Below are 12862 nucleotides of genomic sequence, written 5' to 3' on the forward strand. Positions count from 1 at the left end.
CTTGAAGGATCATTCAAATCGTAGCACAAACAGTGCATGCTGAGTTACACATCAACATTTAATACTTTCTGTCATTAGTATAATAGTAGTAATGCTTGCTATTGCAAACACAACAAACATTACATTCTAATCTAAAACTAACAGACAAAAAGCAACTTCACTTAGAGGTGTAAAAACAAAGCAAGAATTTAAAAGGCTCCTTGCTCTTCCCAGCCTAACACAAGGACACAAAGCAGCTGTCTTTGTTGTTGCCAAGTCACTACTCACCTGGTAAGGCAGATCAGGGTTGCTAAGGCAGTGAGTGAGGCACGTTAGCGTAAGCGCACTGGGAGTTGCAAGAACCCAAAGGGCAAGAAAAGAGAACCTGAGATTGTTGCCCTTTCAAATACAACACCTCCAGACTACAGCGAAGACACTGGAAAACTCATTCACTTGAAATAAACAAGTCTCTACAGCTTTCTTTTCTGTTGTGAAAACAAGCGTACAATCTCCTCCCTGCAATTTTGATGTAAAGAGGTGGGTCCATGTGCTGCTTGAGCTTCAGGCCTGTGCTGTTATTCCTGTGGGAGGGGAAATGGGAAGTGAGACGGCAGAGATTCATGTGACCCATAAAGCAACTCGTTGTCTGGCATGTGACAACTACTGAGCAGGAAACACCAGTGCATGATGGGAAACAAAGTACTGATGAATCTGCTGCAGAGATTGTTCAGAACAGATCCATTTTCATTGCTCTTTTCCAACAAGGACCACCCAATCAAACCCACTTAATATCTAACAATGTTAGATTTTCTTGGTAACAATATTAATTTATTTCTAATAATAACAAACATATTACTTTAGGCTATTGTCAACAGAATTATTATTTTTTTTTAAACTTAATATAATGCACTGATATTCCAGTTGATTATTTTCATGTCTTGACTAATAAACAAATAAAATATCGATATTAAATTTGTTAATTATTTTGTTAAGAATATAAAGTAAACTAAGAGTAAAACACAAAACTAAAATCTATTACAAGTGAATTCACATGTATAATATGAAAATGGATATTCAACTTGAGACGAGCTAAATATTATGTTTTAAGGCTGGTTCACACGGCAGGATAATTGGGCCGATTTTAGCCCCGATTCAGCCCTTCCGACAATCTTAGGATGCTCCGAGTATCGTAAAATAATCTGATCAAATATTCCTGCCGTGTGTGGTGTGTTAAGACTAATCTCCTCTGCTCGGAAGAATGTCGGGACCGCTCCGATCTCAAATCGGGGATATCCAACATGTTGGATTTATTTTGCCCGATTTCTTCTCGTGTGTGGTGTCCCCCGAGGACAAACAATCACGCAGCCTGTGGACTGTGGCGTGTAGCCAATCAGAAAGCGAGGTGACGAGGCAGTGATAGTACCGGGAAACAAAATCAAAACAGCCGGCGTATATAATATAACAAATACAAATAAAGTCGATGGGCATAACTACATCCACAACTGCAGTCCACCAGAGTACATGGAAACTAATATATGAACGTTTATTTCAACGGTTATTAATCTGTGTAGTACGTAACAACATTTCTATGAGATAAAACAACAACTTATCTCCATATCATGATATAGCAAGTATAGTCCATGCTCGCGTCGTCTCCACCTCTTTGACCATCGCCTTTTCTTATTTTTCTTATGTTTTTTTTTTCCCGTTAAAAACAAAGCACAAACTATATATGGCCACTGCATCCTCTTTGTCCGCCATGATTGTTTACTCTAAAGTCACGTTTGATCTCGAGGGATTTTGCGAGATTTCCCGTCTGACCTGGGAATGCTCGGGAGTCAAATCGGTTCGTGTGTGATGAGTTGATATTGCCGTGTGGCTGCACACCACACACGGAGCGACCAAAACTGTTAGACCCGTGATTTTTTATCGCCGTGTGTGGGGTCTCTCAGGTTTGGAAAATCTGCCGACAATTTTAAAATCGTCCCGTGTGAACCAGGCCTTAGTAAAAGATGAAGCAAATGTAATCTAAATGTTAAAAAAAGTGCACAATTAAATATGCAATTATGTAGTTAACGGATGCGGATAAAAAAAAACACTAATATTGGAAGATATAACGATATGGTACAAATATGGTATCATGCATCTCAACTTTTCAGTGTAAAAAATTAAACATTTAAACTTATTTAACTAACTTTTAAGCCCATTTACTACTGTTGAGATGGGGTTATGCAACCTAAAATGAAAACGGACTCATATTACAGCATAAATGCAACAATTGACTAATAAACCTAAGAATCTCCTTGATTTGATTCTACATAACGATTTGAGTTTTCAGATGAATCAAAGAACAAAGGCAGCAGGAGGACAGAGGAAGGGCACAGGAGAGATGAGCAAACGCACGGCAGGGATGGAGATGCAGATTTCATGCGGTTGTTTGAAGTGTAAATGTGTGTTTCGGTGCTTTGTGCTGGGGTTGCACAATCCCTGTTCTTCAAAGCGCACAAAATTCACAAAATATAGCTATATCAAAAGGTAAAAGTTCCTCTCATCATTAATTAATAATACTAATGGCCACATAGAGGACACTAGACAAAGTTCATAACAGTAAAAACGAGGTAAAGAAGTTAGAAAGTTCTGTTTGTTTCCATATCCAAAAACCAAGGAAGTAAAAACATTTTATCAAGACCTTAACAGAAACATGTTTCTTTTAAATCATATCATACTGGATGACAATGATCAGTATTAAAACGATTCATTTTTAAATTTAAACCACTGATATTGTGGGTAAAAAAAAATTGAAATTTTAATAGTGAACTATTTTTAACACATGCATAAACATGTCAAATTCAGCAATGCCACCATGTGTTTTGTGTGCATCAGTTGTGCAGCAACACGGCAAGATCTCAAGACTGACATTAGTAGAAGGAAAACTGACACTTTTTCGAAGACAAAAGTGAAGTGTGAACAAATCCTAACAGTATGAGATCATATGAGGACAGAAAAATTAAAAACAGATAATGATCTGTCCTTAATTACTCAATCTGGAGCGGTTGAGACAGAGCGTGCTTGAGAGGCAGTAATAAATAGAGGAAGTTACGGTTTGAAAGCAGAGAGCTGAAGAGATTGAGCAGGTTGGGTGAAAGGCTCATTACTCAGAGCTGTTAATCCAATAGAAGTACTCTAGCATGACTCACAGCCTGGTCCATCGGGAAATACTCTCCTGTGACCTCAGGAGGAAGGGAGAGGGGGTCAAACCTAATGCCTGTAACTATAACAACATCCACGCTGTCCAGTCACAGGAAGAGATACTGCTGACATTACAGGAATGCCACACACCAAGGGAAAAACCAGAAGAGATTAAAGGAATACTGTAGTTCACTTCACCCAAAAATGACAATTCTGTCATTGACTCATTTAAAATAACATTTTCTGTGAAAAATAAAACTTTAATTCATGGTTTCACTTCAGACTAACTAAAGTTGTTTTTAGTTTCAGCATTACTCCTATCATCAGTGTCCTTTCAGAAATCATAACTAATATGCTGATTTGATGCTCAAGAAACATTTATTACTATTATCAATGTTGAAAGCATTAGCAGTTGTGCTGCTTAATACTTTTCTGGAAACTATGATCCATTTTTACTTTTTTTTTTTGAGGAATGAAGTTCAAAAGAGCATTTATTTGAAATAAATATCTTTCGTAACATTATACAGTGTTTTGCATACACTGATTATTTTGCGGCAGCCTGCCACAATATCAATACTGACTGCCAAAACTAGTTTATTTTATTAAAAAAGCTTTTTTTATTCAGACTTTTATTGAGAATAAACGTGAGCTCTGCAAGTTTCAAAGTCAAAACGCAGCTTGGGTGTTTTTTTTAATATGAACGTATTCCTGAAGGTCAACGACTGTCTTTAGAAAAGTTTTGATGTCATTTGAATTTAATCTTTACTATAATGCCTGAAAAAGTATGAGTGGAGTGTTGCTTTGATTACAGCCGTTACTGGGAAAACTGCTATTTCTGCTGCTCCTAAAGTGCCTCCTGCTGGCAGAGAATGAATGTGCATTTTCAATAATCCTGTTTGCGGTTTTATATATAGCCTATATTTCCCCTGGGGGGAGGGCCGCCACACATTGAGTGCTAGTCTGTAGGAAACACTGTTATATGTCTTTTCTGTCACTTTCGATTAAATTAATGCATCCCTGCTGAATAACAGCATTAATTTAATTTAAAAAAAAAACTTTTGATCAGTAGTGTATATACTGTAAATGTGAAATCTCAATCAATAGGATAACCTTGTTGGCAAGAGGTAACATTAACACTGAGTATCTAAGGTTGGTGTTTGTGTCCTCGATGGCCTTGTTTTGCCTTGGGCTAGAGACCACCATGAGAAACTGCAGTGTGGTGCTTCATTTAAATGAACTCTGCATCACAGTGAGATTGCCCTGACACTTCAGTCACACCCACTCGGCTTCAGACGCCAGCACCTCCGATTTCTCAAACACTACTGTGAAAGTTAGACAGAGTCACACTCAAACTTCATCTTTTCTCTGTTATTTTTCGGGAAGCATCTTGATGTCTGTATTTTTAAGTAACAGCTGTGCATGAACAAAGAGGAAGAGAAACAGTGTTAGCAGAAACAATTAATCAAGAAACTCTCTTTTTTTAATGGAGAACCTACAAAATCAGTTTTTTTTTTTTGTGTGTGTGTGTTTGTGTCCAAAGCCTTCATAGTGTGAAGACTAATACGAAATTAAACAAAACCACAACAACACAGCAATGTGTCTTTGTCTTTCTGTACAGATATCAGCAGCATGAGCATACGATAATTTATTCTTTGACTTACATCTAAACACCATGGTATATGAATACGGAAATCATTCAATACCTATGATGCATATATGAGGGATTCCCAAACATTTTTATCAACCAAACCTCTTTGACCTAAAATAAATATTTAAATTGTGAGATTTCTAGTTCATGGTTCAGTAATTAAACAACACATGTGCACGGTTCTCGGATGCTGATGACCACAGGCAAGTGAATCAAATATTTAATATTTTATTATTATTATTATATTTAATATTAAGCGTTTTATTTTGATTGCTTTTAATTTTTTTATTTTAAATGCACATTTTTATGCTCTTTTGTTATTAAATGTAAATATTAAATAATAACATTAAATTATTTTATTACATAACGGAATTCATAAATCAATATAATTTTTAATTATTAGCTTCTCAGTTCCCTCATAAACCCGTCTTGTGTCAACTTCAAAATCTACAGACAGCATAGTCGATGGATAATAAAGATTTTTAGTTTGTGTGTGTCTAAAGATTGAGTTAAAAATTTATTTCGTAAATGTGTAAATCTCACCAGTTGTCAAAAACAAAATGCACTTTGCAGGCCTATTTATATATTGGCTTTATTTTGGAAAATTGCTGCCTGCCTTTGCGATATGAATATCAGCTATGAAACCACTACCAGCAGAGCAACCTACAAAAAACTGTCACATTCACATCCCACAGATGAACATGTTCAGAATAATCAGGCACTTTGCAGCAGCACGAGAGCAAGAGTGGCTATAAATTGTACTTGTGTTCCTGTGAGAAGCCAAATGTATAACTGTCCCATTGATTTCCCAGAGGAGAAGCAGCCACCTTCTCATTGAGGAGCCACTGCAGCGGAGCCTGAGCTCGCAGCTGGCCACACATTCACACTTCAGAGACTGCATCTCCTTCACCAAAACACAAATGCTTTCACTGAGCAGAGACGGACTGTATGTCTGAGCAGAGCAAGCCTTCTGCATACTAACTACAAAAGACCCACGTCATGCACGCAGTAAGATCCAGCACCTTGTGCTTGTGCTCTGATGATTCCAAGATCTTCATGCAATCAGTTCTTTATTTAATCAAATATTTGGGTAAAAGTGGGTCCAACGATACTGGTGAGACAAAGATTACGTGTTTAATACAAAACAATTCAAATGAATTCCTTGAAGCACACAATTTGATTTGCTACTTTTCATCACTCAGTCAACTGGTCTAACAAGCTCGTATTTAAAGGTCATCTGAGACCAGCAGAACCAGTTCATTAAGACATTTAAATCTCAATCAGGCAGAAAAACTTAACTAGAGAGCAGAGTCATGATCAGCAAAATGATTTCAAATGGTTATGATTAAGTTTGAATTAGTGGAGACTGTTTAACTGTTTGCGGTTCAAATAAGTCTCTTATGCTCACTATTACGTTCGTTTAATCAGAAATACTGTAAAAACATTGATATTGAGAAAAACTATATAATTTATATTTTAATATACTTTAAAATACAATATATTCCTGTGATCCAAAGCAGACTTTTCAGCAGCCAATATTTCAGTTTTGACGGACAGGACACGCAATTTTTCAGAAATTAGTTTAATATTTAATAAGATCTGGTACTCGGTTTTTAATATTGGTTTTTAATACTGGTTTTTAATATGACCAGTGTTGAAAAGATTTTGATGCTTAATAATGTTGTGAAAACATGATACATTTTTGAGGATTTTTTTTATGAATATAAATTTCAAAAGAACAGAATTTATTTGAAATATTTTATAACAAATGTCTTGTCTGTCACTTTTGAACAATTTAAAGTGTCCTTGATGAATAAAAGTATTAATTTTATTTTACTTTGATCAAATAAATACAGCCTTGGTGAGCAGCCTTCTATAAAAAAACAATAAAGCTGTATGTATATGTATGTGTATGTATGTACACTTACATACAGTGGTGGGCAAAATTATTAGCACACCTGAATGATCTCAAAATATTGACCTTTTTGCCTAAACAGGATTTCATTTCATAATGTTCTTGAAACATGAAGACATTTGCCCTGCCTCTTAGAACAAGTATCAGATGAAGTGAGTCATACTGTTTTTAGCCACTTTTGACTTTGATATTTGGTATGTCCACTTTTTGCAGCAATTCCAGCAGCACATCCCTCTGGCATAGTCTTGATTTATGTCCTGAGAACTTCGTCACTTCTGCAACTCAAGCCAAAGGCTTTCCTTGGACCTGTCCACTTTATTATCCAGCCCGCCCCAAATTTGCTCAATAAGGTTGATGTCTGGATTTTGAGGGGGCTAGTTCATAATTTTCAATTTTCCAGCAGATTCCTTCTGCCGCAGGTAGTTCAGGCAATAGATGGTTTCATGGGTACTGTAATGGCCAATTTAACAAACAACTGAAACCTCTTAAATATGCCAAGTTTTTTAATCATTTTGGCCACCACTGTGAGTATATACATATGCATATACTGCATATTAAAACAATTATTATTATTTTTGCAGAAATGCTTTATCACAGGTTGTGAAATGGTTCAGTCTGATTCCCGTTGCAGTGTTTTTCATCTTGATTTTCTGGTTGAGGGCAGTGTTCCTCAACCCTGGAAGACCCCAGCACTGCAACTTATGATATTAATAAACTGTTATATTCAATAAAGGCTCAAAAATGTCCAGGAGCAGGACTGAGCACCAATGATTTAGGGCTGTATCATGAACACATCTTTGGTGCAGTGACTAACAATGGTTTAACACTGGTCTTCTAGATGGTTTAGGACAGTATCATCGACAGCTCTCTGGTGCAGTGACTAACAATGAATGAACACAGGTCTATTACTGGTTTAACACTGGTCTTCTAGATGGTTTAGGACAGCTCTCTGGTGCAGTGACTAACACTCTGCTGTGTATCATGGCCTGACTGGGCTTTTGCCTTCCCTTAGTCCCTCCCGGCCTTAATATAGAGATCACACATCTGACTCTCAGTATAAACCCCCTGAACGAGAAACCATCTCTGAGAGAGTGGATGTAAACACTCATCTGACAGGTATCCCGACACTCCCCGCGAGCCGAGCCGAGCCGAGCGCGTGAGTTAACTGTTAGCTCGTTAGCATGATCGATATCTTACCGTTCTGCGGAGCATCCAGGTCACACACAACCGTGACAGGGTTTGTTCCTCCAGTCAATATAACGCCCCGCAGCCTGTTTGTGAGGGTTTGGGGCAGTTGTGTGTGTCTCCAATCTTCCGGCGCTCGACGGGGGAAGTTCCGGTCACTGACAGTCCTTTTCCTCCAGCACGAGCTCAAATCACAGAGTGGCGCAGAGACGACAGACTCATAATCACACGGTCATAATGTGCGACGACACCAGGGTCTCAGCTCAAACGCATCTGTCTGGAGCCGAACTGAAAATGGCGTTGTGTTTCTCCAAACAGGTTCCCTCCTCCTCATTATGACGTCATCCCAGGATTTAAGGAGAGCGACACTGTTCGACATGATTCTACTCAGAATCAGAATCAGAATGAGCTTTATTGCCAGGTATGTTCACACATACGAGGAATTTGTTTTCGTGACAGAAGCTCCGCAGTGCAACATAACAGCGACAGAACAAAAAACAGAATAAGGAATAAAAAATACAAAAAAATAAGGAATGACAATATACAAATTGACAATGTATGGCAGGTATATTACAATGAGCATTTATGTATGTACATGTATATTATGTGCAAAAAATTTAAGTGTACGCTAAGTATGTGTGTTAGACAAATAAGTGTATGTATATATAAATATAAATAGTGTAGTGTGTTCCACAGTTATTGTCAGCTGTTCATTAGATGGATTGCCTGAGGGAAGAAACTTTTCCTGTGTCTGGTCGTTCTGGTGCTCAGTGCACTGTAGCATTGACCAGATGGCAACAGTTCAAGGAGAGAGTGTGCTGGATGTGAGGGGTCCAGAGTGATACACACATACATATATATATATATAAGTGGCATTGATAGTTTTGGTTTATTTTCCTTATCATTTAGTACATTCCATTAATAGAATTTGTCATATCTAATCCACGTTGCTGTATTTTTTTATTATTTTCATTTTATGTATCCAATATTAGTTATTATCAGATAACTCGAGCTTTTGATATTAGCTGAAATTATAATTTTTGTACATTTTACTTTCAACCTTGTAGCTTTATTTAATAAATTTCATAAACAAAGCATTTGCCATTTTGTTTGTTAATACTGAGCATCATACTATTCTGAGAAAAACTGGCCCATAGTTTATATTTCCAATTTATTTTACTATCCCATTTTTGTTTTTGTTTTTTTACCAAACATTTCCCAAAATCATGTTTGATTTCACAGAGACAAACTTTTACTCGATCACGATATTAGCTTTAAAATAAATATTTTAGGTGTTATGTTTAATAAAATAAATGAATAAACTTACTTAGATTAATATTACAGTTAACAAAAAAAAATGAAAATTGAAAAACTAAAACCAAATGTCAGAATCAAATCACTCATGTCATTGCAAATCTGTATTTCTCAAAATATGTTACACAGAAGAAAGTCATGCAAAAAAGGCAGAGTTTTTTAATAGCATGAGGGTGAGTAAATGTTAATGAAATGTTCAGTTTTGGGTGCTTTATCGCTTTAAAACGTGGCTGTAGCTTTTTTAAGGCTTTTACAGAACCGCACATATTTCCACTCCACGTGTAGCTGCAGTTACTATCAGGTTTTGAAGGGTTATCAGACTCGGATTATAAAAACTGACAGCTTCTCCGTCGAAAATTGAGAATGGAAAATCTAGCGTGCTGAGCTGCATACACTCTCATATTTACAAACACAGGCACACAAGCATCTTCAGTATTTCACAACAGTTGCAGATTTTGCTGCAATCTTTGCTCTGAACTTCAGTGCTTTCACTTCCACATTGAGACAATACCAAATCAGCAGTGTCTTTATTTTTATTTCATGTAGTTTTGCCCTGCTCCCGTCCGGTTCCCCTCGTCTGTCCAGTCAGTGTCCTCCATGTGTTGTCTAGAGCTACCTTCGCCATCAGAAGTGTAATGGTGAAGTTCCGTCTATACCATTCCCTGATTGACAAGACAGTATAGAAGAAATAAATAACATGGTATTAACCCTGTAAAGTCTGACATATTTAAAAAGTCTCTTTTTTTCATGGAAGAGTACATTAAGCCATTACACAAAAGTTTGCAAGCGTTTTTTGTTGAGTATCATATTTAATATGATATAGATGAATATGGAGCTCAAGGAGGAGAAAAACACCTTAGTTTTATTCAGTGGCCCAAACGAAGCAAAAATATGCAATTTTCTGCACTTGCTGATATTTATATGGCTAAAAAGTAAGATGCAATTCTGACAGCTTGTAGTGTTCATCAGTGAGATCTTTATAACAGTACAGCAGACTCATTACATAACATGCAAATAAATATCAGTCGTATCTCAAAATAATGTTTAGTAAGATGATATTTAAATGCTTGAACAAAGTTCTGTAGTTTTATTTTGGGGGTTAAACATATAATGCAATGTAATATAGAGATGAACAAATAATATTTGAATTGTTAAAGCAGCATTATCAATCAAAGGGCAGAAGGATGTATACAACAGGTTATTATATTATAGTACGTATTTCAGTATTTATCTCACCTGTTATAACTGGCATGTCTTCCAATGTTTTTGTCTAAAAAGTGTTTGTAAAATACTGCCATTTCCTCGATGCTTAAAGTCCTTTTCCTTCCTGGAACCATAATAAATGGCACATTATACAGAAGGTATGTCCCAAACAGCTTTTAAGATTCAATTATCAGGTCGATCAATACGAGTTCTTCAATGATCAGCGATTCTTACACATGTACATTTGGTTGTGTGTGATAAATATAATGTTGGTAGTTGCTCATATTTAGACAGCTCACCGTCCTCATCTCTCTCTGACAACCCTTTAGCTGACAGTTGTGATCTCACATATTCTTCCTTTTCCTGTTAAGAAAAAAATAATAATAAATTGCTCAATGTGAACTTGATGAGGTGAGCTATTATTTGATAAATAACATTAAAAAACACTTATGCGGTTGCTATGAGTAAAAAAATAAAAAAATAAGTTTCTACTGGATATTAAACTGCAAGTGTTTACAGGAAGAAACATTTACAACACAAAGCTGTCCCCTAGTGGTGATGCAATGGTAAAGGAGGAACTTCATGGAGGAACAGTTAAGAGTAATTACTCAGCATGTTAAATGTGTTTCCTGCATTATACTTTGTGTTTTTAAGCTTGCACCGTACAACTGTGGTTCACACCTTGCTAAATGTGAAGTTTTGGTTGGTCCAGAACTCGTGGTTCCAGTCTTCAGTGTCCTGTCTCAGACGCCTCAGCTTCCTCTCCTGCGGGGTCTCATTCTCTGGGATGTGATATATGATCGGCCGCAGGTTTGACAGTCTGTCTGGGGGACCGATCCAGTCATGTTTTGATGTTGCTGCTGGACTGAATCCAGTCCTCTATAATAAAAAGATTAAAACAAGGCAATATAAGACATTTCCACACACACAAAAAAAAAATAACTATACATCTGGTTGAAATTATGCAACTTCAGGACCCTGCACCTACAGTAGTATCGATTTTGTATTATTAGAATTATATAATGAAAATTAAACATCAATAGGAGTAAAGAAACCTAAAAGAAAAGAAATATCTGACCATGGACCACAAAACCTTTTTAAGAGATTTATACAAAGATGAGTAAATAAAATTTCCATTGATGTACAGTTTGTTAGGATTGGACAATATATGGCTGAGATACAACTATATGAAAATATTGAATCTGAGGGTGCAAAAAAAAAATATATATATTGAAGGGGAAAAAAAGCCTTTACAGTTGTCCAAATTAAGTCCTTAGCGATGTATATTACTAATCAAAAATTAAGTTGTGATATATTTACAGTAGAAAATTTACAAAATAGATTTATGGAAAATGATATTTTCTTAATATCCTAATGATTTTGACATTAAAAAAAGAAAATCTATAATTTTGACCCATTCAATGTATTTTTGCCTATTGCTACAAACATAGCTTTGCTACTTAAGACTGGTTTTGAGCACCAGTTTCACAGATGCAATGTGCATTTCTAAATAAAAAAGCAGTATATAATGAAATTTATTTGGCGCCGTTTTTATGCGTGTCATAGTGAATATTCGTATAGAAGCAGAGTCACATCGCCGTTAGTTTGTCAAGAGTTATAAGACAAACCTCTGCTCGTTCGGCTTGTTTGGGAGCTTGGCTCGCGCTTCGTCCATGACCTCGACAGGAACTTGTTAAAGACAGACGAGCGTGTGTATAACACGGACGCAGAGACCCGAATATTAAAGTACTGCCTGCTTTTACATTCATCGTTGATAAGTCATTGACCTTGATCAGAATTAATAAGAACAATTTCTCCTGCCCTCAGTGACAGCATGAATCTTCAGCACAATTTGAACATGGTGGATGATTTTAAAATAAAAGTCTTTTCCCTCACTCATGCATCAGTACTTCCTACAAGAGGGGATATATACATCATTGTTTTCTAAAAAAAAAAAAAAAAAAAAACGCAACATATCGCGTTCTGTAAAGAGTGTATTGTGTTTTATGTGAATAATACAGATTTTACTAACTCTCTGTTGCGTTCTACTTCCTGTAATTCTGATTTAATAAAACTGGACGACCAAAACCTTCCATGAGTTACGAAACTGTAAAAAGTGATACATACATATATCACAGCAATTCATCATATTCATAGAGATTTCTGAAAGATCATCTGACACTGGAGTAATGATTCTGGAAATACATAATCACACGGATAAATAAGCCTTACTGTATTTTGGGTAAATATATGCAGCCTCGGTGAGCATAAGATGATTCTTTCAAAAACATTTTAAAATCTTCCTGACACAAGTTTTTTTTTTTTTTTTTTTTTTTTTTTATGATAGGGAGTACTGTTATAATATTTTTTGTTTTGTCCTCGCGCTAATTTAAAACGCCTGAAAACAATTAGACAACACATGCCACGTG

The 12862-nt window shown here is 36.2% G+C and overlaps 2 protein-coding genes across 9 annotated transcripts in view; both read right to left on the reverse strand.

Moving 5' to 3' along the window:
• LOC127970534 (kinesin light chain 1) overlaps nucleotides 1-8242 on the reverse strand; it is a 35744-nt gene extending 27502 nt beyond the window's left edge. For 7 of the 8 annotated variants that reach the window (XM_052573135.1, XM_052573133.1, XM_052573134.1 and 4 more), the window contains exon 1: nucleotides 7929-8242. The gene's annotated coding sequence lies outside the window, so the exon portion shown is untranslated. Of the gene's footprint in view, nucleotides 1-267; nucleotides 1736-7928 lie in introns of those variants that run through there. The other variant, XM_052573132.1, reaches the window with a different exon arrangement.
• A 1127-nt stretch (nucleotides 8243-9369) lies between these two features.
• On the reverse strand, nucleotides 9370-12368 carry LOC127970538 (cytochrome c oxidase assembly factor 8). The gene is made up of 5 exons (XM_052573145.1): nucleotides 12062-12368; nucleotides 11115-11312; nucleotides 10733-10796; nucleotides 10467-10557; nucleotides 9370-9892 (listed from the first exon to the last, which is right to left on the reverse strand). The coding sequence occupies exons 1-5, from the start codon at nucleotides 12200-12202 to the stop codon at nucleotides 9769-9771; spliced, it is 618 nt and encodes a 205-aa protein (XP_052429105.1). The 5' UTR covers nucleotides 12203-12368; the 3' UTR covers nucleotides 9370-9768.
• Nucleotides 12369-12862: the final 494 nt, after the last annotated feature.

This window comes from Carassius gibelio, chromosome B13 (genome assembly GCF_023724105.1).
Source record: "Carassius gibelio isolate Cgi1373 ecotype wild population from Czech Republic chromosome B13, carGib1.2-hapl.c, whole genome shotgun sequence".
Classification (NCBI taxonomy): Eukaryota; Metazoa; Chordata; class Actinopteri; order Cypriniformes; family Cyprinidae; genus Carassius; species Carassius gibelio.

Excerpts from the sequence above, each read along its gene's own strand:
- LOC127970538 (XM_052573145.1), bottom strand. The coding sequence starts at position 12,202 with ATGAATGTAAAAGCAGGCAGTACTTTAATATTCGGGTCTCTGCGTCCG. Across the intron at positions 11,313-12,061 it reads AACAAGCCGAACGAGCAGAG|AGGACTGGATTCAGTCCAGC; the intron begins GTTTGTCTTATA and ends TTTTTATTATAG. Across the intron at positions 10,558-10,732 it reads GTCAGAGAGAGATGAGGACG|GAAGGAAAAGGACTTTAAGC; the intron begins GTGAGCTGTCTA and ends TTATGGTTCCAG.